Below are 26152 nucleotides of genomic sequence, written 5' to 3'. Positions count from 1 at the left end.
GCTGTTACCATTTCAAAGCTGCCTCTTTTACAAAATTCAAACTAAAACGTTTAAAAATAACTTTAGTAAAAAGGATTTGCCTTTTAAAAACAATAAAACTGTAGCTAAGTATTGCTAATCGGATGTTTATAACAGAATTGCGAAACACATGTGCCTTTAAACCACTTTATTTTCAAAATCACTCCAGTACATGCATATATTTGAAAACTACGATCTTTCACCTATCATTGTCTTTAGTTGATTCATAAAGATGATAAAATTCACGAGTAAGTTTAATCTATACCGAAAGTCAATGATACAACCAATTACTTGATGGAGCGCAACTTGCAACTAGATTAACATTGACATTTTCCTCCTTGAGCAAAACAATCGAACATAGAGTACACTTTACGCCGCTAAAACTTATGTATTTTGCAAACTATGGTACGTCCTTGCGATATTTCTCTGTGATCTATGGTGTCCCTGACCGCTTCAGAACCAAAACCAGGCCAGCGGCGCCTCGACTCGCTGCGCTCTACTTGGACAACTGAATACCAAAGTCTCATAGTGCATCGACATCAATGAGTCTACAACATGGCTACCAATGGAACTTTGAAAATTCGCAAAATTTTGAAAAGTCACTACAGCCAACAAGGCAAATGTCCACAACAGAAACATTTCGATAGCGGAAGTCAATGAGAATCTTTATGTCACTACGCGGAAGTATTTTCAGAGGAGTTTAAAGTGGTCTATGAAAATTTGTAAAACTATTTTTTATGTCTAAAGTAAAAGGATCTTCTAATTTTCAAGCCGATGTTCTAACTTCTGTGGGTATATAAATGATCTTTAAAATTCCAGCTCAGGGTTAAAAATTCAGTGAGAAACGTCATGAATGAAGAAACTTGCGCCAGAATAGCGCAGAAATTTTAAACATCCAGATTATTTCATTATTTGAAATTTCTTACACCTGAGTGTGTAAATCTAAGGTAAGTAATTTGGAAATTCGTTTAAAGTTCATAAGCGTTTAATCAGTACTTTCAAACTATCATGGAACAGCGTTGTGTAATGAACTTCTTTGAGATCCCTGGTGCCGTCTTGAGTGACTTCACGTTGAAAAAGTAACAGCTTCACAATATTTTAACAACTGATAGCTTTAAGCCATCGCATTATTTTGATTAATGGAAACATAAACTGTCTATCTATTTACTACTAGGTAAATTTTGACAAAGCCGTATCAAATAGCTTACTAGATATTCGAGACTTAATTTTCTTACCACTTATATTTCAACTAGCACATTTTATGCATTTAGGTTCTGTCTACTTGGGCAGTACTTAGCATAAGCTTTGGCTTGTTTTGTTTATGAAAGGTTAGGTTAGGTTAGGTCAGTGTTAGTTCAAACAGCATTATTCCAAGGGGTGCCCACAAAATGGGGTTCAACACTCTAATCATTTAATATAATCATTCTATAACCAATAAATAACTGTGTATTCCTAAGGTTTGAACAACAAAAGAGTAAATAATAACTTTTCTATTCAAACAACGTCAACACCGGGATTCGTATTTAACTAAGATGAGGATTGAATGAATAAGATGACACCTTTGTTAGCGCAACATTATTCTCCCAACGATTAAGGTCAGCAGGGTCTAACAAAAAATCCTTTTCTTTTCTCAGAATCGAACTGGTCACTGACTGATGCACTTAATCTACTCAGCTATCTAGGCAAAATATACCACTGTTGGATGCGAATGAGTTATGTTAATGAAAAAAGTAGCCGATTCCAATACACCTGAATCTCCAGGTATCAAATTTCTACAAGTATTTCTTTAACGTCCTTAACCGGGGTCTTCGGTGACCTTGGGACATATACCAGCTGTGACCTTGTCAATGCCCTTGACCTTAACCTCCAGGTCAATGTCGTTCAGACCGTTCTTCCTTCCACCTGGTCCGATCCTCTTTGTCCCTATTTGCCTTTCAAGATTTGCTTGCCACATTTGGTCGTATTTGCATTGCCTGCATTTGATTATTTATTATGAAAATGACATGTGTATGATCATGTTATTTTCAGAGTCTACAAGTGTATAACTTCTGCCCGATCATGTCATGTCTTACGTACAAGTATTACAAGTGTTTTTGTCTTTTGAATGTTCTTCTTTTAAGAGCACGCATGTGTCATAAATTACCGTTAATTTTGACGACCTTCAAATGAAGTGACAATACATTATAATAATAATGTATTATTATAATTATGTATTATTATGTATTATTATTATTATGTTATTATTATAATAATAATGTTATAATAATAATGTGGTAATGGCATGAGGATGACTTAAGTTTGTTGAATCTTTGTGCATTTGCAATATTATGGATCGCATGAATGCAGATATACATACACATTTTACTATTGAAATTCTCAAGAGGTAAATTCTATGTTTAGAGGGTCAAAAATGAGAAACAATCTATTCAATAACACCCTGTTTCCATTATTCGGTTATGCTGATTCCTTACGTAAACGTAGATTTTCAAAATTGTACAAAATTGCATCGAAATCTAATGTTTTTTTCTCAAGTTATCATGAATAGATGGTGGTTTTCCCCTCTGAGGACCTAAATCTGTTTCCAGTATAGGTCTTAGACCATGACTACAGTAATAATTAACTCTATGGGGAATTCACTAACATTTTCTATATAAATATTTACCTTGCAAGTGCATGTAAAACATCGTGATTTGCTGATGTTGTCAGTGTTTACAACTTCTCCTTCGTTGATGCAGGATTCTGTCTTGCCCGTTACTCCGACACCTGGGAAAACACGAGATGTTATACTAAACTGCAATTATGATATGGTTTTCCTAAGAATTCTATTAAGATTAGTTCAATTATCAATTATCATTTATTTAAGATGGGGACGCCACTATGTGTGTATTTTAACCCAAATGTGAGTGAAGGATGAGTGGCGCGATCTTGTAGTCTTGTTAGTTCTTCACCTTGAAAACCGTAACTACAGCAAACCCTTGAATGATTGGGAAGGCCAAATCGTCTAAATGAAAATTAGGGTTAAAATATATACAATTAATATGAAGGATGGACGTAATACCATAATAATCGTGATATTAATCTTCTAGTTTATTTGTAAATATACTCAATTTAATGTTAGTGTTAAAGAAAAATACACACCTCTTGTTATTTACAATTTAAACCCATATTTATGGTTAGAAACAATAGTGGGAAATATATAATAACATAGACAAAACCAAACACACTTGTGTTGTTTGTTATATGATAGTAAATATTTTTCTAAGTTTTTAATCTTTTGGAATTTGTGCATATACTTGTTACAATTCAACACTGCAAGCTCCAATTCCTCCAACCGTCAAAATATCCAACAAAATGTCTAAAAATATTTTGAACCTTACAACACTATGGTTTGTTCAAATAAAGAAGGCGGTGGAATGGGACCTATATTCTTAAATCTGTGGTCAATAAATAAGGTGTGTATTCATTCCCCGCCGGTCTTCGTCGAATAAACTATAGAATACGGCCTGGTCCACAAAATTAATAGCTACGAGTTAACCTATTTCCACTATGCCGCAAAGAGTAGAACTCCTGCAGAGCTTAACGTACTTTTTGAAGTAGATCGACAGTTAAAATTGATAGTAGCATAAAGTTGTAAGGGTGTGGCCCACGATGCCCCCTACGGTTCACTGCGTTAAACTTTGGGATGTTGGCACGGTGGAGCTGCATCTACGTCATACCCCCCCTTGCCCCCCCTCAACCCCCCAGGATTACAATGCGTTGCCAAAACGCAACACTAGTTTATGGTCAGTTTATGGTGCTTTATGGTGAGGAGGAGTCATTTAAAAATTGAGGATAGACCAAGTGCTTGAATTCATTTAAGTGTGAAAAAATAACCATGCAAGAATTTAAAGTATTTCAGGGTTTAAGGTTGATTTTTACCTGTTTAAAGGGTTGTTTTAAAATTTTAGGTTATTTGTTCAGTTGTATATAGTTACGGTTTATATGATTCATGTTCTAATTGTTCATAATTTTGTTTACTTGAGTTTGAAACAATGTTTGTAAAATGTTTAGTTTTTGTTACTCATAACTTCTTAAATTGGTTAATTTACTTAAAAAACATACTATAGGGGAAAAGAATTGTTGGTTGACTACATGTTCTTCAAGAGTTCACTGTTAAATATATGTATATATTTTTATTTGAGAGAACTGATGCGAATCCATACAGTAATTAGGTCCTAATTCAGATAGACTTGCGAAATTAGTTATTAATAAGTTAATAAATAGAGTCATCTTCAGTACACAAATGATCGTCTTTCGATTGTAGAGTTGGTCAGTGTTTATAAAAACGTGTATAATTTAATCTGACCAAACTAAACCTAACCTAACCCAGCTTAACTTGATTTAGTCTAGCTCTAGACATAACATAGCCTAATTTATCATTTCCTTATCTACTTGAACTCTTCTTATAATACTTATTATACAATAAGTGATATGATTTACGCAATAATATGAAGAAGAGTTTTTAATTTGGATTTTTGGGTATTTAATATATGTAAAAAATCTAAGGCTTATACTTTTGTATGCTACAGACCAAGTAAAAGAAAATTCTATATACTATTCACAAACTATAACTCACAAGCTAGTTCAGTATGGTCGTCGAATAACTTACTTTGTAGGATTCGATTTAATAATGTCACCTACATTCGCCTATTGGGTCTGAGGATGATTGGAGTGTCCAATTGAAATCGATCACCACTTACCATCTTTTGTATATTTACCGTCTTGTGAGTAACAGTATAAGCGTAAATATATGTTTTAAGTGTTATAAGACGTATCTTTATTTACTTTCCGTAAATTTAATAACACGTACAATGCTGATCAAGAAGTTATTTAATAATGTATCCAACAGACAGTTGGTAAAACTGCATCGTCTCTTTTGAAGCACGGTTACTCTATAAGTTAAGTAATGTCTACTTGACTCTTTCCAAAAATTTTCCTAAGTTGGCAACACTTGCTCAGTCAGTTTTGGCGGGTCCTGACGCACGGTGGCGGGAGAGGCGGGCGCGTGTGCATCTCCAAACAAACGTAAACACGCGCAGTTTGTTGCAAAATGCCAAAATGTTTAGACTGGGCAGCGTCTGCCAAATATCGACCTACAACGGGACAACAATTATAACTTGGGCTACACCGCACGTGTTCGCGCGTTTACGTTCCACTACACAGTTGCATAGTGTTTGTAGAGCGTTGTAAAAGTGGTATAACCTAACCTCAACTTGTCTAGTTTAACCTAACATAGCCTCGCCTCGCCTAGCCCAGCCTAGCTCTGCATAAGTTAAATTTTGTAACCTAACCTTATAAATCTACATAGGCCTACCTAACCAATAAACTGCTGAAAAAGTAGCCTCAGCACGATCCTAACCTAACCTAATCTAACATAACCTAACCTAACCTAGCCTAACCTAACCTAGCCTAACCTAACCTAGCCTAACCTAACCTAGCCTAACATAACCTAACCTAACATAATCTAACCTAACCTTATAAGCCTGCCTACCCAACCAATAAACTGACCTACTGATAAAGTAGCCTCAGCCAGGGGCGTAGCACGAAAAAATATTGAGGGAAGCACCTTGAATTTTTTAAATTCTCTTTATAGCTGGCATACACAATTGCATAAAGAAATTAAGGGTTTTCTCACATTATTAGTTTGACTGTCAATCTTCATTGTTACAAATGTTCACAAAGTAGGTCACCGTACGATAATACATTAGTTTTTAGCCTGTTAAAATCAATTTATAATAAAAACTCAGTGGATACGGTTCTCCACCATAGAACTATAAACATAGTTCTATTATATTGTCTGTGGTTCTATGCTCTCCACGAGCAGCTCAGGAAGGAATTTCCCTAAAAAAGCCTTAGACTACTTTGTGATATGGATACGTTCACTTTGTTAACTATGTTTTTAATTTTTAATATATATATATTTGTATATGAATTTTAACGTATGGTGTTTTTAGCCTCTGGGGACCTCAAAACGAAAAATTAAATCGGCCCCGGGTCCAGGTCTTATCATGATACCAATGGTAATAGCTTATTCCCTATATTGGAAATTCGATAAAACACAAAAATCATAAATTCTTGAAAATAAAATAGAAAATTTAGAAGAGAGAACGAACTTGATGTGTTGGAAGTTAACCTGAATAAACAAAGGAGACGAAACAACGTTCAATCTGACGTAACAATATTTAGCAGTGAATTTCATTGCTAAACTAAAAGTTAAATAGGATTTACAATGTTTGAGTCGTATTATCCACAAGCTATTTCCAACCCAGTTTCAGCCAACCATTTCTCGTACGCAATCCGACCTTCTCGACTCACGGCCGAATGTGATTGGTTCTTGGAAACGATTGCAGTAGGTGAAGATTCAGTCTTTACACGCGTCTCTAAAACTATTAAACTACTAGATCCATACTCAAATTTTAGTATAATTTCTATATCAATAATACAGTACGGACAGTACTTTACATTTCTGCTTATTGAATTTCTACTTCACCGGGGTTTTACTAATCAAGCTAAAACATTGAATGAGTTTTGGATTATTGTTCATGGTAAACGTCTTTGATCAGAAAGGAGCTACGTACAGAAAAGGTTCAGCACATAGGTACTAAACATTTGTTCTCTCGTGAAATGCCTATGGTGTAGAAAAAAACAAGAAAAACCCATACTTCAAAGAAGAGCTATGTCTGAAACAAGCTAGACTTGGTTAATCAACCAATTTTAAAAAACACAAATGTTTTTTTTCAATTTTGAATATATTTCTACAGGCCCATTAGGAAATGTTTATTTAGAAAAATAGCTGTATTTATGTCCAAAACAATTGTATTCCTGATCAAATAGCTAATACTGTAATTGTACTAGCTAATATACTAGCTATGGATATACTAAATAAACCAATATACTAGCTAACTAGCTAATAATAGCATAGATAAAACATACTTGTGTTGGTTAGTCTATGATAATAGTCAGCGAAGAAAATTACTTACGAACAATTACGATTGAGCTTGTTAACCCAGTACCATGTTATTTCATAAAACTGATTATATAGTATCCCAAATAGTTTCCAGTTTATTTTATTTACCTAATAAGTTTATCATTGTCTTAACAGTCCTTTAGGCTACCGTACGATGCACTTTGGTTTATCAATGTCAGCTACAGAATGATTTTTATTTTATTTTCGTGACATAAATATTTTTTTACTATAGGCCTACTTTTGAGTAGTTTTTATTGGCTACCAAGGGAAATTCGTGTTTAAGGATATTGTATATACGTAAAATACTTTCAAACTACCTACTGTACTGTTAAGAACTTTAAATAATCGTTTAATCGGCATTTATTTGCAATAAAGCCGATGTACAACCGCATTTCGCGACACACTTATCGATTGTTTATCGATTATTGAGTACTTTTCGAGACTTAACGACCACACCGATGGTCGAGTCCTCGCAAAGCTCTTGACAATGTTGATATTGAGTTTAAGTGCGGCACTGTTTAGTCTCAAAAGCCGCGTTAAATTCGCGAATAAAACCCGTGTTCAAAATGGTGTTAATTCGTGCGTTCTAACGTTGTGGGTTAATGTTATATTTAATCCGAGGGGCGTTTAATTAAATCATTATCTGCAGTATAAACTCAAATATAGATTGAAACCAGAGATTTCTCATAGCATACTTACTCAATGACCATTCAAACATTTTTTGTAAGAAACTGTAAATTTTTATTTAACACCTGAACCGAATTAAGATGCATTCATAACCAGAACAAGACCGTAGTTTCCAAAGAAAAGGATGCCGGATGCGTTGAGAAAAGCTAGCAGCTTTTTGATCGTTCGAAACTGGACTCATCAGTCCTTGATAATTATTTGCAAACCTCGTAGCAAAAAAAAAAAAAATGAATTTTTCAGGTTTTTATCCCTTTTTATAGCTTTAAGGCTCCTGCACAACCTCATAAAACCCTTGTACAAAAAAATTTAAAAGGGAGAAAAATGGGGAAAACAAACCACGTATAATTTTGGAGGGTATTTTCTTTTTACCTGGTAACTCCTAGTTGTGGAAGCTTGTTTTAATGAGTTAGCACGGGACTTGAGTGTGTGTTGAGTGTAGAATGAAATCATATCATCTGTATTCCTATTCTTCTTCAAATCAGCTGTTTAAGCCACCATTTATTTAAAGTCCAAGCAATGAAAACTCGTCCGAATCCAATCAAAGGTTAATTCTCAGGAACGAACCAGTGGACTAATTAATGAGTACCACAACATTGCCTCACTAAGTTCTGTGTTGAGGCTATTCTCCGAAGTCTGCATAGCCTCCCAATGTTTGTCCCACATGTAAACAGTATCACAACGTAGGTGTGTTCGCTACCGTGCCAACACACACTACAGGTTACTCCTAGTGGTATTTCAATATTTCTTGACTTCACATTTTGTTTTGCTTCTTTTCTTCTTCACTTTGTAGTCTGAACAGTACAACGAATATAAGAAATGTGTGTAATTTCTGGAATAAATAGAAAACTAATATTTTCTTAGCAGTTGGATGGAAACTGGTGTGTTTCTTGCGTTCTTACTTAACAAAGTGTGTTAATGTTTGGTTATACCACAAGCGATGCATTTTTAATCAAAGATTCGTGTTAAGTGGTTATGCAACCGGGAAACGAGCTGGTAGGGGTAGAGTGCTTGACTTCGGTCTTTGAGGTCCCGGGTTCAAATCCCGCCAATCATCAACTGGTTTTTCTAAGTGATAATGCCGCAACCTGTAGCCATAGCTTGAAGTTATGTGAAAACCATCACGGGCTGGAACATAGCTTACTGGGAAGTAAAGGTGGGACATTACAAGAGCATATTTTATTTTCCTGGAACTGACATAAAACACAAATTTAACATAGACGTACCGGTACTGTATATAATTAATAAAAAACCATATCTAATTCAGTTTCTAAGTCGAAGGGGTTTATCTAACTACTAATCCAAAGACGTTTAAAGTACATTATTTACTTGTGCTCCTAGTTCGTCAGAGACCGCTAAACCTTGATGAAAACCGCGAACATCGTCACCGCATTGGATTTCATTTCTCATTACTACAATAATGGGGGAATTTCCGTTTAGAAATGCCCCAGTGTGAAAAAACGCACCGAAACTTTTCCACTGAGTTTATTAACGAATTTCCCATTCAGTGAATTAGATCCCAAAATAAGAATGGATTCTAAAAGCGAATGAAACAAGTGAATACACATAAACCTAGAACATTAGGTTTTCAACCGTTCAATACAAAATATTAGATTTACACACCACAGACCATATGTTTTGTGGACTTTGCTGTTTATAGTCAACAAAAAGACAACTAGATGACACATATCAAACAACCGGGGCAATAATGTTTGTAACTGCACTTAGACTTGGCTAGCATTGATCATTGCGTGCTCTTTGTACGTCTTTGGACTCTTTATAGATTGGCGGATTTCATAGTAAACGACGTAATACCACAAATAAATTAAATTGTAATAAAGTTGTCATGAATTTAATTTTACTTGGAGCACAAAGAAAGATTGGGGAGAAATCTGAATATTTTTGCTAATTTTGAGCACATACAAAAAAAATATACAACACTTAAGTTTGCTAATACAAGGAACGGCATAAGGTGTTTTTTTTTATTTAAATGTAAAATAGATAGTATGAGATCAAATATTTCACTATGTTTTTCAAAATATATGCATAAAGAAGTAAACTACAATTATTTCAGTACAACAGTCTCCATAAAAACAACACACAGGAAAAATTTTGTAATTTAGCTTTTTTTTTGCATAACCACTAGGTGTGCTACGCCACTTCGATATACTGAATTATACAGGGTGGCCCGGAACTCTCTACCAATATTTTAGGGCATTGCTCCTGGGTAAGAAACATACCTAAATATCATATTTAAATTGTCCGGAAGTCCTTAGTTACTCACACAGCCACCATTTTGTTTTTTTCAGTTATAAATTTTTTTCTAAAGAATGGTTAAACATACGAAATGGAAACTTTGCACAAACATTCATGACAACTAGACAAAGCTACAAAAAAATTATGACGATTTTTCAAATTCATAAAACAATATGGCGGCCTTTTAAAATTTTGTTTCTTAAATAACTCAAAAACCGTTGATTTTACTAAAATTTTAAATGGCCGCTATTTTGTTTTATGAATTTGAAAAATCGTCATAATTTTTTTGTAGCTTTGTCTAGTTGTCATAAATGTTTGTGCAAAGTTTCCATTTCGTATGTTTAACCATTCTTTAGAAAAAAATAATAACTGAAAAAAAACAAAATGGCGCCTGTGTGAGTAACTAAGGACTTCCGGACAATTTAAATATGACATTTAGGTATGTTTCTTACCCAGGAGCAATGCCCTAAAATATTGGTAGAGTTCCGGGACACCCTGTATATTTTAGCTGTACAAAATGGTTCGAAAAGAAACTGCTAAATCTTATATTTTGAGGGCCAAAAATTAGAAAACCCAAAATGTACCATATAGTTCGATCATGGTTGTTCACAAACTCGTTACTATAAACATAGGTTTTCACGTTTGCACCAAATCTCATCAAAATCGGATGATTCACAAGATTTTACTCCAGTTAGTGCTAACCGACATATGAATTCAAACAGATGGTGTTTTTGCCTTCTGAGAACATCACAACGAATAAGTATAGTTGTACTGGGTCCAGGTCTTACCATAAAAGTAAAATAAGTTAAGTAAAATGTTAATTTTAAATACGCTGTAGTACCGTTCTCAAACGCTATACTGAGTTTGATTGAATCATGCAAAAAGAATTGCCGATTAATTTGTTCTCGAATACACATTTTTTACTACATAACTAATCTATATTGGTTACATTACAAAGTATTGCACATAAATTGCTAGATTGAACAATCATTCAGTAGCAAGCGCGCAATAGTTTGCTCATGTGCGTGCGTGCGCCTGTTTGCGCCGATTGTTTATTAACAAACAATGTTTGCTCGATGTTTGTTAACAATCGAACAAACGTTTCATATCATTTGCTAAACATTTGAAGAAGCTAAATCGTAAAGATTTCATAAGTGAGTTTTATTGAATATTTGGCTGTTAGTTTTGATGAGACAATGCTGATTAACTTGATTCATATTGGTTTGATGTTGCTATTAATATTTTATTGATAGTTAATTGGTAACTATTTAAAACATTTTTATTGGATGTTTTATTGTATTATTAGTTGTTAATTGGATTAATGTTGATAGTTTATAGTGATTGTACAGCATGTTTCGTAGCTTTTTAATTAGTTTTATGTTACTGCTGGGTTTGGGGTGATAATAAGTTTAATATTATTTTAATAGCATTTTAATTGGTTTGGATTTGATAGTGATATTTAGTGGTAATAAATTGTATGGCTTGTTTTGAAGCTATATTTCAGTTTTTTACAATGATAAATTTTCTGAAAGCTAATTAGGTGGTCTGTTTTAAAGCTTTGAATCGGTTTGATGTTGCTTGTAATGATTAGTAATCGTTAGTAAATAACACATTACATCTAAACGTCCAACCTAAGTTGGAATACACTACAGAGAGTAGCAGTCAAAAAATATGCACTGTATAGCAGTCATGATACAACATGCAAATAATAACCAATCACAAAACACTATAGTATATAAAAGGTGTAGTGTAAATGGGTAACCATCGTGATGGAAAATGTCCGCAATAAACCTTTGGACAACATTAACTTACCATCACCGACAATGAACTTCAAACAAAGAAACAACCCTTGATATTAAAATATTTAAATATGCAGATAAACATATCAAGTAAACATGTTATTTTAAAGGCTAGAAAATAATATCGATTATATTTTTGAGTTTTCTATAGAATATAAACTTACAACCAAAATCATCAATAAAATATGTGTATCAGGGCAAAAGAATAAAATAAGTTTTAGCCTACTGATGAAGTTTACGTTGACTTTTTCCTCAACCGTTCATTCACAATCTTGATTGTAACTTCGTTCATACAACACCTAGTTGCAAAACCATTCCAAATATGGAAGTTTCCACGCTCCTAATGTATACATTGCAGGGCAATAAAAATCGCAAGTATTTCAGTCAATTAAGGCACAGATACTATCGCAATTGTCTAGAAAACAGAATTAATCTGCTTGTGGCGCCTGTTAGGTAGAATTAACCGCCTTTCAGTGCAGATTTCAAGGCCAGCTGATGTATTGTTGGTCAGCTGATTATAAGGATCTGATTTGTAACTTATCCTGGGATCACTTGGTTTCCTTGACGACTTACCGCCCAAGGCTCGACAAAATGGCGCCGACAGGGGAAACTGAAAAGGTAAATTGCAACTTGGAATTGTTCAAAGGTTGAGATGTGATTATAGATATTGTATAAGATTTTGCGATGTAAGTATTAATTATGTGCGGACTTAAATGAATATGGAAAAGTTGAAATAAAATAAATTGATAGTAATTTAAAATATTATAAAATATATATTGCTGCGGACTGACGCAAACACTACTGTACCGACTAGGAAACATTTTACACAAATGTTTATTTTTTAAATAGGTTAACTTGTGATCCAATTCATCTATAAATTTACTCAGGATACGCCTCGGGTTTTGAAGCCCTAATTTTCGAGGGTCTTTAAAAAGTAAATTTTTATTGGTCTCCGTAGCAACAACAAGAAAACCAACTATGATCTATATACGAAACAAGAATTTTGACAGATTAGGTATACTTGAGCTAATTTCTGACACATATAAAACAACATTTCGAAGCAGGCTAAGCAACCATTTGCTCAATTATTGATCCTTGCAGCGTCTAATTTAGCGTTAGGTTGGAAGACAAAATGTTTAGGCCTACCCTCTAAATTTTGTAAATTAATTCCACCAAGCTGAAAAAGTGTTCACTTTATACTTCAGGATTAGGACATCATTTTCGGACTATTCCTTAAATTCAAGAGTGTTATCTAGTTCAAATCCAGTCCATGAAAAAGCCGGTAAGGACCCAGTCCATAACTTTGCTGTATGATTTATCCTGCCCACTGTTTTTATATTATACACAGCATTATGAGTCGCCACAACTGTTAAAAATACATTCGATTAAATGTATTTCCTAAATACACCCAAAGTTTTCTTTTTCAACGTTTAGGAATTAGTAAAATTAATTTTGTACGGTAAATAAACAACAAATAAACAATATAAATAGATTTTCATACTAATGTAACTAGTGACGACTTTAAGACATCAATAAATGTCACGATTGTATTATGGATAGAAAGATGAAAGTTCTGCGAAAGATTTCGCCTTGAGGTTGTCGAATATATTCAGATTTATGGAGCTGTTTAAAGTTTCCAAGCTGTAAAAGTCTCAATAATATAGTGGAGAGTACTTCTCCAACTTTTATAGAAACCAACTTCACTTTTTATTGGAGACATAACGTCGTATCGACAGTGAAGGGGGATATAATTTGAAAGGTTTCGCTAGGATTTCGCGGATTGAGAAATATGGGACGGTTAAACCACTCAAAACTGTCATATTTCAAGCATTTGAATATGTATTAATAGATTGTATTTACTTGTTTGCATCTAGGCTACTAATGTTGTAAAATTTTTATGGATGAGATTTTTTATAGGAGGTCAGGGGTTTAAAGTCTATTTAACTTTCTACTAAAAATGTACGATTTTTAGTTGTAAAATGGGGTACAATAAGGCTAAGATGGTCCGGTTTGCCCCATTTTTCTACTAAAAGTCTTTATATTTCAGCTATTTCTTATTCGATCATTTTGAACTTGCTACCGTTTGATACGGAATTAAAAAATGCTAAATAAAAGTGTTCTTGCCATTATTTCATAAAATCAGCCGTTTTTGTGTAATTTAAGTTTAAAAAATTAAAATGGCCGCCATTTTGAAATTTTAAGTCGACTCAAGATGATTTTAGCGAATTTCCCTATAGGGAAGTAGCTATTACCGTAGGTGGCACGGTAAGACCTAGACCCGGGACCGATTTACTTTTTCATTTTGATGTCCCCAGAGGCCAAAAACACTATTCGTTCAAATTTTTATATATGTATATATATATAGACTTATATATATATATATATATATATACGTCCGTGAACGCGATAACTTGAGTAATTTTTGTCCGATTTTGATGAAATTTGGTTTAAAGGTGTAAAGCGGGATAAACTTGAATGAGTTTGCGAACCAGCACGATCGGACCATGGGAACGGGGCTTTACGGGGGGTTTTATGGGGTAAAAATTGGTTTTTCTCACTTTTGACCCTCAAAACACAAAATTTCCCAATTTCTCTTTAGACCTTTTTAAAGAGCTTAAAAAAACAAATAATTTAGTATATAAAAGTATTTTTGTTCGATTATTAGTAACGGAGAAAATTAAAAAAATTGTAATTTTAAAATTCCCATGTTATTCTTATGGAGAATATTGTCAAATGTTGTAGTTTGCTTGTTTATGAATATATTTTGATCAAACTTGGCAAATTTATTTATTTTGTACTAAGCTATCAATATTTTACTCAAAAACACACTTTATTAGTTTCCTTGTATCAGCAAACCTAGGTACTCGTTAAACCTAATGTTATTAAAATATATTTAACTGAAAATCAATTCAGACAAATGGAAATTCGCTTAGTCGGCAGGTTTGCTGCGGCGGGGGTATTTTTCCAACATGTGTCTCTTGTACCTAAACACACATACCAAGTTTCATAAAAATCGGTCGAAAAAAATCAAAGATAAAAATGCTTATGTAAAAATTACAAATTGGCGGATATCTGGTTCACGAAGCGATTTTGGAAAAAATGTTATTCTTGATTTTCTCTTTATTTTTACCCAAGGAATCACTACGTAAATTATGTCCCCACCTTTTTTTAACACCCTATATATGATATTATACATTTAATGAATCATAATTTAATCGACGTTTTGTCATATTCATTAATATATGTCTTGGGCTTTAAAGTTAAATATCGAGAGAAAAAAATAAACAACAAAATGCTCTTTGCACAGAACTGACCGTAAAATTATCAACTGATCAATTCGGATACATCTAGAAAAGTAAGTTGAACCTGTGGTAAAAATTACAAATACATTTTTATAGTGCTAAAACTATAGAAACAAGCTATGTTTCCACTCCCGACGGCAATATTATTCCGCATCTTGGCTTTAACTGCCCCATAAATCTACATGATACTGACGAGAATCGAGATAGACTTTTATAGGGATACATCTCGTTCTGTTCGAATGCTTATGTCCATATACTGCTTTATTGAATGATATACGATAAACTCACTACAAAAAAATTTCGAGGGGTTTCGCAAATATGCTTTAGAGTGAACTTGTGATTATAATTTGATCAAATCGATATTTCCTTAACTGTAAGTTGTCCTTTTGTCCGTTATGTTGTTTATTTTAATATTAAAGTTTTTTTGTCCTAGGACGCTAGGCACGAGCCGGGGATTGTTTTTTACATTACTTCTGGCTAGACCTAGGGGTTGCGGCATTATCACTTGGATAAAATCCATTGGTAACTTGGCGGGGATCGAACCTGGGACCCCAGGGACTGAAGTCCCGCGCTCTAACCACTACGTCAGCTCGCTCCCCAATATTAAAGTACTGTATATTTAATTTTATACAGGCTACAATAAAGTACTTAGAAGATGTTGCAAAAATATGCAACAGTTTACTTTCTCGGGACTTTTTATTTGATAAAATATTGTTTCATGACAACATTTTAATAATCCAAACGGTGCAATTACCCCAAAAAACGGCCAAACCCCAACATAGAAAGTACAAGCTAACTTTTGACTCAAAATGTTTTAAAAGAATCCCCATAATGTTCGGTAAAAGGTTGTACCACTTTGAGCGTCGGGTTTTGGGGGGAGATGGACATGTAAGTTAAAATGAAATATGGTTTGAGTGTAAAATAGTTATTTACTAAATCAATCTACGATAAATTTCAAACAAAGGGATAAAAATGAAACCGTTACAGAGTTTCAAAAGGTAAACAATGAAACATTTTCAACGCTTTTAAATATATCTCAAAGTTGAAAATTTGATACCAAGAAAATCGTTTCGAGGCCCAGATGAAACTTCTTAAAACGCCATAAAGTAATTAAGTAAACTACTATTTTATGGTCACTAAATGAACATTAGACAACACCAAACATAACACATAATTTGTTTACATGTATTTATGTATATTATATGGCAAATCTTTTTCATCATGTTGGTAAACTAATGTAAAATACTACTATAACCAGAAACAGAAAACACTCTCAAAAGCTCCAGTCAATTACAAACAACCCATAAAATTACTCACCGGCACAATTTACAATTAATATGGAAGCCAGCTAGTTCGAGCACGGTAAATAACAGGACCTAATGTAGGGCCTACAATCACACGGCCATAAATATGCCCCCCACATTTAGAGGGGGAGGGGGGGGGGTGAGGACCACAGTGATGCACTTTCAACCGGCCGACTGTTATCATTGTTTTTCATCCCATTTATGTTAATAGCTGTCCCTTGCGACCCGCCGACCACCGTGAGAACAGCTGACGGTGACGTAATCGGTCACGTGATACGATGACGTCACCTGAGTTCATAAAAGTACCTATATTGTTCATTATTACGAACGTTGTGAGGGAAACTTAAGTGGTCTACTTATAAAGATGTGGTAGTGTTCTTGTACCCTTCGAATTTCAATTATGATTCAAAACTATTCAAGCAGTTTTTAAAATATCGAGTAAAATTATAAAGTTAGTGTCCATACTAGAATCTGTTTAGGGTACCTAATTGATGACTTCAATGTAATTTTGGCATACAGCAGGAAAACAAGGCTGTTTTCAATAAATATTTTAAGTTGTGGGCTAAAGTAGTTCTGTTTCCCCAAGGGCAAAATGTACTTTTAAAATTAGTCCGCCTACTATGCCGAGGAAAATAGTTCCAATTAAAAGAAAATAATACCATTCTGTTATTATAATTTGTTTGTTTATGTTTGCATCATGTTGATATATTTTACTAAGTAATTACCCCTTAGTTTGTAATTTAAACAAATTGATTTATAATAAGAATTTACCTCATTGGTACTTTCCTGTTAAAGGGAACATTCATTATTATCTATGATTTTATCCTCGATATATCGATATTAACAAATTGAAACATATCAGCTGACAACTACGATAAATATTGTTCAGTATCAACAAACAATAATGAATGAAACTGTTCTAAAAAAAATAACCTAACATAACTAACCAAACTTGCTGTGTAACATTCCATGTTTAACTTGCCTTTTCTGTTATCAAAAGGAATTTTTAAATAGTACAGCAAGTTTGGTTGGTTAGGTTAGGTTAGCTTAGAACAGTTTCATTTCTTAATCCATATAATAGACTATTTTAGCCTAAACAAGATTAGTTGTCAATATGTAATGGATCGGTAAAAAATATCGATATATCGAAAAAATCATCGATAATAATGAATGTTCCCTTTAACAGGAAAGTACCAATGAGGTAAATTGTATTAAACGTTGCAAATCACAGATACAGATGTTCGTAGTGACGAAACAAGAAGGGAGCTCTTATGGGAGCTGACTTATAAATTTAAGTCAAAACACGTCACAAAATCACGTTTACAGAATCGTTTAACTTAAATGTTAGAAACATATCGATTCAAAACTCACTGGTTTAACTCTTACGATTCCTACACAATAATCTTACTAATATTATAAATCTGAAAGTTTGTGAGTTTGTGTGTGTGTGTTGCTCAATCACGCATAAACTACTGGACGGATTGGGCTGAAATTTGGCATGATGATAGCTCACATTCCCGATTAACATTAAAGCATATTCTTACAGTATCAAAAATCCTTTCGGGCTCCGCCCCAGTGGCTCTGTAGTTCCCCATGTTAACCTTATGATTTTTCATATTTAAAAGGAATTAATGAATCTTAACAGCTGTTTCAATTAATAAGTTGGTTCTGTTCTATGATGTTCAATAGCATCAAGGTTACAAGGATTTCCAACAGGGTGCAGCACTATTTTTTTTTTAATTTATGACAACAGCCAATTTCCAACCAAAAGGTGAGTGAGCGTAGCGAACGAACTTCAACCTGGAGGCGAGTTAGCGTAGCGAACGAGCTAACCTGAAGGCAAGTGAGCGCAGCGAACGAGCTCCAACCTAAAGGTGAGTGAGCGTAGCGAACAAACTTCAACCAGGACGTGAATGAGCCATGCGAATTTATGAAGTTAAACGGGGCAAAGCCCGAGGGTACAGCTAGTGTTTAATATAAACAACAAACTCTACTATTGAACCTACAAATAAATCAAAATACATAAAAAAGAACATCATTTTCGAGTAATATTACAATGTTTGTCTTTAACCTTTGTTTAAACTGCAATTGTTAGGTTGACGTATATAAAATGACCCATCGACAATGTCAATGCATTAAAAACACTCATTGTGAATATGCACATTATTATTTTTGAACTAAGCATTTTACTTGAAACCAGTTTATGAAACCAAGTCATGAATCCGTTGTAATTTAAAAACCTGACGAATTTAAAGTTGGAACAAACAATACTTAAAATAATATTTGACAAACATATATTATAAAATAAAAAATGTTCGGTTTACAATCTGTTAAACTGCAACTATCAATGTAAAAAATTGCTAATTTTACCTTAAAATCTAATATTGGATCTATTTATTGATTATTTACAATTACAAAGTTGTATTTTCACCTTACAAATCAACGTTGTGTATTACAGAATGTTTACCCTCCAAGTCGGCACAACACACAGCTTGGATTCCGATTGGACGAAGGGAGGGGGTCAATTACGTATATTTGTGTCGCATCCCGACAGGCCAAATTGAGGCGGTCACAATTATAATTAATTTAATTGGCCGAGGCTACGTCGGACTAGGACTAATTACAAACAGGTGGCTCTGGGCAGGTAAGTCCAATTAGGGTAAATATAGGTCGTCTCGGGCCTAGGGTGGGAATCGGTAAAAAATGTGACTTGTTTCACAAGGGTTGACGATTTTGATTTCTAGCTCCAAGCAAACCTAGGATGGTGATGGGTAGTACCAAAATTTTAGGGAGTCTTGAGCCTGTAGTGAGATTCCTGGTAAAATGGGGACTTTGGTGACTTAAGAGCTGACGATTTTTTTTCAAACCCCATGCAAACCCAGGATGGTGATTGGTGATGACTTAAGGATTACTCTTACTTGCCTTACTTTACTTGCCTTACTTTACTTGCCTTAAGGAGAGGTGGACATAAGATTTCTGGTAAGGTGAATAAGGTTTCTTAAGAGATGGTTTTGATTTCCAATCCCGAAGCAAACATTTAAGCCCGTGATGATTAGTTGACATAATTTTGACATAAAGGATTATGGCGTTTTGCCTTAGGGTAAGATATCTGGTATAAAGTGACTTTTCAACACAAAAATGGGTGAAGGATGAGTGTAAAATTAAGTGAGAGGTCTTGTGTACCTTCGTTTATTGGTACTTATTTTATTGGTATTAACATATTTTACTTTCTAACTTCATATAAAAGACAAAGAAAATGTTCGTAATCAAAGACATTTTCTTTGCTGCTCTCCTAATATGTATGAATTAATCTCCTCTGAACAGTGTGCACAGCTTAAAATCTTTTGTCCATAATATTAGAAAATCGAGATCTTTGCAAATAAAAAAAATGAAAACCAACTACTCTACTAGAAAGTCCCAGATCCAAACACAAAACACCTCTACCAACCTCCCAGGATATTCCCAGCGGATCTGACAATGTAAATGACATAGGAATGTGGAAGACAAAGACATCTTGTTATAACGAACCTTGGGGACCTCCTTGAAGACTAATGCATTTCTCATGTCCTTCGGCGTCGCTTTAATTTCGCCCAAAACGCGCCCTTTCGAAGAACCACCCCCTGCCCACAATCCCTTAATTAGGAACAAAATGATACCGCCTTTTGTTTTCTGCCGCCCAAGATAACATCGACTAAGTGGCCAAGCACCTGGGCTTCATTCAGGATTTGGAGGAATTCAGAGGGCGAGAGGAATTCTTTTGTTTTTGAAGAGTATTGTTGAACTATTCATTGAGAATTTTTTCTAGGTTCCTGGTGAAATTGAGTGGAGAAGAGTTCGCGGGATTGGAGAGAATGAAGGAAATTCCGGAAGAAATTGAGATGAAAAATGGAACTGTAAGAATGATTTTGGAAATTTAACTTAATAGTTCTTGTTTTCAAATCAGAGGAATTTTGAAATCCGCTCATTGTATTGCGATAATCCCAACAGATATTTTGATTGGATTATTTTAAAAGAAATCAAAAAAGTATTTTGATTAATGGTGTTTTTGCAGTGGCAGAATCTTATTTTTGACGTTTTTACATTATATGTGGCGGTTTGGTCTATAGCAGTTTTGCATTATCCAGGGTATTCTGTCTATGATGTTGTTGCATTATATCATGATTGTTTTTTTGCATGATCACCGTGTTGGTTTATCCATGGTAGTTTTAGATTTATCTATGGCGTTTTCCATTGTGTTTTGAATTTGCGGCGTTTTTTGGTGTTTTTGCATTATCTGTGTTGTGTATAGTGTTTTTGTATTATCTCTGATTTTTTTATCCACAATGATTCGGATTGTCCGTAGTGTGTTGTATTTTTTATTTTCACTTTGTAATGCTTTTCAAACGTGCGACTAAGCCGATCACACTCATGTTTCAAAGCTGGAAAAAATGCGGCGTTTTCAAAGAGCACAGAACTAGTACAACTTCTCAATTTGGCAAGACAGCTTGTACTGATTTTATTTCTCTCTTTACCAATCCGGTAATGTTAGTTTCTCCCTGCATGTAATCGGGTTTGTAACGAATACAAGTGAAGGTATTGAGTTTGTTCAAGTGAGCTTGCTGGTTGTCACCTGCGTCTTTTTAACTACACGCTGTTTTCAACCTTCAAGTAACGCTGTATATAAATATAACTCTAAAACGGTGTTATGATAATTTTATGTTTTGATATGTGGGGTTCCAAGTGCACCCCAAAAAAATCTGCTGTAGATTTACTACACAAGTGAAAGAGAAGTTGAAAAAGTTACAAAGTTTGAAAGCATTCATTTTCTTTAATTGAATTGATTTTTGTTTTACTTTCTTTAAATTGTCTTGACAAAAGTATATTATACTTCAATCACAATATTAAGGCGGTTTTAGGGGAAGAAATATCCCCTCCGCTTGACCCTTTCCTTTAAAATAATAGCTCAACAACTGATTAAGCAAAATACATTAAATAAAAGAAAGTAGTGGGGGACTTCACCTCAAATCGCCTAAATATTGTGAACAAAATATAGTAATTAGTGCTTGTACCTTTTAATTATAGACCAATGTAAACTAACTGTATCCACCCCAAAATAGCATTTAGTAGTTACAGTACGACGAAAAACCTATTTGAATCCAAGCACACCGTATATGCAAAACCAACCATAAATTAGTGCAAATTTCAAACCGAAAGCTCTTAGTCAAAACCGACATTAAAGCTTGCCGAACATCGGCAAACAGTTTAGTGGCTGTCGTCACGGCTTTACTACCTCGGGACTTCTCGAGGATAAAAAAAGGAAAAACAAGAACCTGCCTCCGGTCAGAGGAATTTACAGGGTTATTAATGTCTAAACGGCGGACCAAGAGGGGGGGGGGGCGCTGACAGAATAAACAAAGAGGTGAGCTGTCAAAACTTTGGGGGGGATAATTGAGTCCGGGACTTTACCTACAGCGAAGCGGCGACAGAGGATGATATTTAGTATCTCCCGCAGCAACCTGCAGATTCAGAGAGGCGAAACCCGCAGACAATATGTTTGTGTCAACTCGTAATAGATTGCAGTGTCATCATTAAAATGCAAAACAAACCAATAGCATCTTGCGTTCAGCTGAAACCGCCAGAAAAGATCGAATACATAAATGAACACAGTCAAATAAGACCTCCCTTCTCAGACAAAAACAACAACAATCCAACAATCAACAATCCAAGCCATAGCAAGTCCTGTTTGCTTTGTAAAGATCAATAAATTCCATTAGGAAAAGCAGAAAAAAACTGTCCCTGACTATGTGATACCGTAGCTGCTACATGTATTGAGACATTGCTACGGATCCAAATATTGATTATATTTGTTACTGATTATAACTTCCAGCATTACATCCGCCAACCCTGCGGAAAACCACCATTCTTTAATACTTTTCATTGAAAAATGGCAACCATACAAAGTAGGTATTTCAAGCCAAAAGTCTTGTTAGTGACTAAGGCCGACATATTCCTTAGAAACAGCTGTTAATTAATAGCCCATAAAGCTAATGGCAACTAAGGGACCTACAGTTTATAGTGGAATCCGAACCTTGGTATATACGAATTGGTAAACATTTCAAGATAGTACTGCGGGTAGTTGTAGTACTCACTCGTGCGGACGTTAATCCACACCAAGGAGTATTGCATCCACAGTGCATGCGTATAAATATCCACAATTCGTAACATTTTAGCTGGATTACAGGACGACGCCACCCGTCCCAGTTAGTTTTCGCTCATCCCATCACGATACAGCTGTAGGGCTGTAGTTAAATTACTCAACGGATTGAAAACAGCAACACAGGTAACTTAAACATATTTTTTGAATTTTTAGGTTTTAGTGAAAAATTATTTACACACATAATCCATACTGTAACTATCATTTCTCAATAAACAGTACGGACTTTATTGAGCTAGCAGTTCGAGGATAACAATATAGTAAAGAAATATCCAACAGTGTCCAATCCAACATACTCTGATTGAAATTATCATTTTGTGAATCAACAAGCATCAACAACCATCAAATTCCTCTTTCTCCAACACAAGTAGTCTGTTGTGCAAACAACTCGGGATCCCCTGTGATGTTCTTGCCGCGTTTGATTGGTTAATCTCCCTCCACGGAGGTTTGATTGAGAGGTTAGTTCAGTCAGGTATCGCACGAGCCAGTTAAGATGACGCGATAGCGAGGTCGGGATCGCCCACGTCGCGACCCCGGAATAATTGTAGGTTGTGTGCCTAGGGTCTGTGGTCTGGCAGGATGGGAGGGAAAAACTGCGGCATGGCAAAACTAACAGCAAGAAGAAGTGGTGAGGAAGGAAAAGAAATGTTTTTAAGAAGGGAAAAACTGCAACGTGACAAAACGAACAGCAAGAGAAGAATATTGAGAAGGAAGAAGAAAACTTGGGTTTAAGAGAGAAAAACTGCAACGTGGCAAGACTTAGAAGAGAAGAAGATTGAGAAGGAAGAAAAAAACTTAGGTTTAAGAGCGAAAACCTGCAACTTGGAAAAACTAACAAGAGGAAAAGAAATGGGGTTCTGGGTTTAAGAGAGAAAACCTGCAACTTGGAAAAACTAACAAGAAGAGGAAAAGAAATGGGGTTCTGAATCCAGTGAGTGAGAAGACTTTAGTGAGGAGGGTTTATGTTTGGGTTTTGTTTTATAGAAGAAGAGTAAGCATAAAGAATGGTAAGAAGACCTGCAGAATTGGAAAACTTACAGCAATGAAGAAGAAATTAGAAGGAATAAAGAGAAATGGGTTTGAGAATCTAGTGAGTGGAGAAACCCATCTTAAAAAAGAAGGGCTTCTCTTATGACTAGGTTTGGAATATAGAGAAGTAGACATGCAGAAAAATAAGAAATTTGTAGAAAAGCAAAATTTACATCCAGAGGGATGTCCGAAGAGATTATAGTAAGAATGAAATGTTAATAGAAACCATCCTTTAAAAAAGAGGAAGTAGGGATTATATGCATAGAAAATGATAAAAGAAAATGATATAATAATGGGCAAAATGGCAAAACCAACAGCAAATAGAAGGGAAAATCAATCACACATAAGAAGAACAAGAAATAGATTTGAGAATCTAGCGATTAAGGAAACTGTAATTCAAAAAGAGAAGTGTTAATGTTTCAAAACATGGCGTTTTGAGTTTAGGGATGTTAGTTTAGAAAAGAAGGGGAAGAAACGCGCAGAATAGAAAAATTAGACATTAGAGCAAGAATGTTTAATGAAACCACCCTTCAAAAGAGAGGAAGTTCGATGTTTTAGACAGTGGGAATCGGGCAAATATGAGTAGAAAAACAGGTGAAAATCTGCGGAATGGTAAGAATAACAGAAATAGGTACAAATAACTGGCCTATGAGAATCTTCTGACTATGGAAAGTCATCTTTAAGAAAAATGAAAGTTTAACAGTCTAACTCTTCGGTTTTAGGCCAGGTTGGTCTGTGATGTTTACAAGACTCAAAATATTGACAGAGCCCTGAAGTAGGGTCGATCCTCTACGCCACCGTATATTTACTTTCCGATCACAACGGTTAAAAGACCAATAATTCACAGAGCCATGTCCTTGACAATTAACAATTAAAATATCGGTGAAATACTACCCAAAAATTATATTGCAATAAAATAATACCCTTACCGCAGCAAACCTGCAGACTAAGCGAATTTCCATTTACCCGGCTGGATTTCTACTAAAATTTTCAGATTTATTTCCTATTTAAATAACATTAATTTTAGTGAGGTTTGCTGCTACATTGAAGATATTGAGATGGGTTTTTTTATTGAAATGTTGATCGCTCAGTATGAAATAAAACAAAATTGGCAAATTGGATTAAAATATATCCATAAACAAAGTAAAACAGTTTATTTATTCTCCATAAGAATAACATGGGAATCTTAAATTAACAATCTGTTTAACTATCTCCGTAACCGTGGGGCATACAACACCGCTTTAATATACAAAATTATTTATTTTCTTAGCTCTACAAAATGGTTTGGAAAAAAATTGTGAAATATGTTTTTAGAGTAAAAATGTGAAAACCCAATTTTTGCCCCATTAAACCCCCCATAAACCCCCGTTCCCATAGTCCGATTATGCTGGTTCTCGAGCTCATTCGAATAAACGTAGGTTTACACGTTTGTACCAAATTTCATCAAATCGGATCGTTTTTGCTCGAGTTATCGTGCAAACGGACGGATGGCGTTTTTGGCGGGGACCTCAAAACGAAAAAGTAAATCGGTCCCGGGCCCAGGTCTTACCAAGAGTACTTAGTAATAGCTTATTCCCAATATGGGAAATTCGCTATAACCAATAGACATTTTCTTAATATTCCCAGAAGACAGAACGACGTCAGCAGACTGAGACACGACCGATAAACGAGGGAGATCCCATCTTACTGCAGCAAAAACAAGCAAGCCAATAAAACTGTAATGAGACTTGTTAGGGGAAGGGGGGGGGGGTAATTATTCCGATAGTATCGCAAGATCAGCAGCATGGTAGAAAGCGGGGAGAAATTTATCCAATGGGGAATTGTGGGAAAATCGTTGTGTCGTGTTGGTACACTGACGAATTTGTAGAAATTGTGTTTATTTGCATACATGAAAAACATTTTTGAATAATGCTAGTAAAATCTTTATCCTGCTATAATGGTTTCAGTGTGTAGTGTGCAGATTAGGCTTGTGTTTCTCCTATTTAATGGGACATTTTAAGATTTGTTCCCTAATAGTGGGTTATAATGCTAGAAAACATGAAATAGTTTACAAATAGATTATTATATACAGTGAATTAACAGCAACTAATAACAACACTGATATAATAACAAAAAACGTGGGAAACGACAAAATGGCCTCTAAAGTGTATTGAAACCCCCATTTAATTGTCTTATAAATTTAATCTAAATCCATATTCTGTACTTATTTGTAGGTTTTATATCTTGTGGATCAGCTTAGGACGAAAGGCATTTCCATCCGTATATTTTAGAGTAGTGTTTGTTACGGTTTATTTCTTGTTAAACATAATAAAACACTAAATTTTCTTGCAATTACTAGTCCTCTGTCATTACTGTCAAGGGTAACCTTGTACATGCACTTTAATTAAAAGACAAATAAATACGAAAAAGGCCAATTTTTTACATTCGGTTGTAAAGTCTACCCTTGGAGTATCCAAAGTAAATATTTTTGTACTTACAATTAGTATTTCACGCATGTGTAGGATGGATACACCGTATTCACAAAAAACAAGTACTGTAGGTAGTTGATGTAATAACATTTT

The 26152-nt window shown here is 34.6% G+C and overlaps 1 protein-coding gene across 3 annotated transcripts in view; it reads right to left on the bottom strand.

Annotated features, from left to right (window-relative positions):
* Nucleotides 1-26152, bottom strand: part of LOC128994313 (BMP-binding endothelial regulator protein-like) — a 125074-nt gene that overhangs the window by 56370 nt on the left and 42552 nt on the right. For all 3 annotated transcript variants that reach the window (XM_054418758.1, XM_054418768.1, XM_054418777.1), the window contains one exon: nucleotides 2681-2781. In XM_054418758.1, coding sequence (XP_054274733.1) covers nucleotides 2681-2781 — 101 coding nt within the window. The remainder of the gene's footprint in view (nucleotides 1-2680; nucleotides 2782-26152) is intronic.

Source organism: Macrosteles quadrilineatus, unplaced genomic scaffold (genome assembly GCF_028750875.1).
Source record: "Macrosteles quadrilineatus isolate MER2022 unplaced genomic scaffold, UCM_ALF_1.0 Scaffold_1__1_contigs__length_201487025, whole genome shotgun sequence".
NCBI lineage: Eukaryota > Metazoa > Arthropoda > Insecta > Hemiptera > Cicadellidae > Macrosteles > Macrosteles quadrilineatus.
This window is presented reverse-complemented; position numbering and strand designations above follow the sequence as displayed.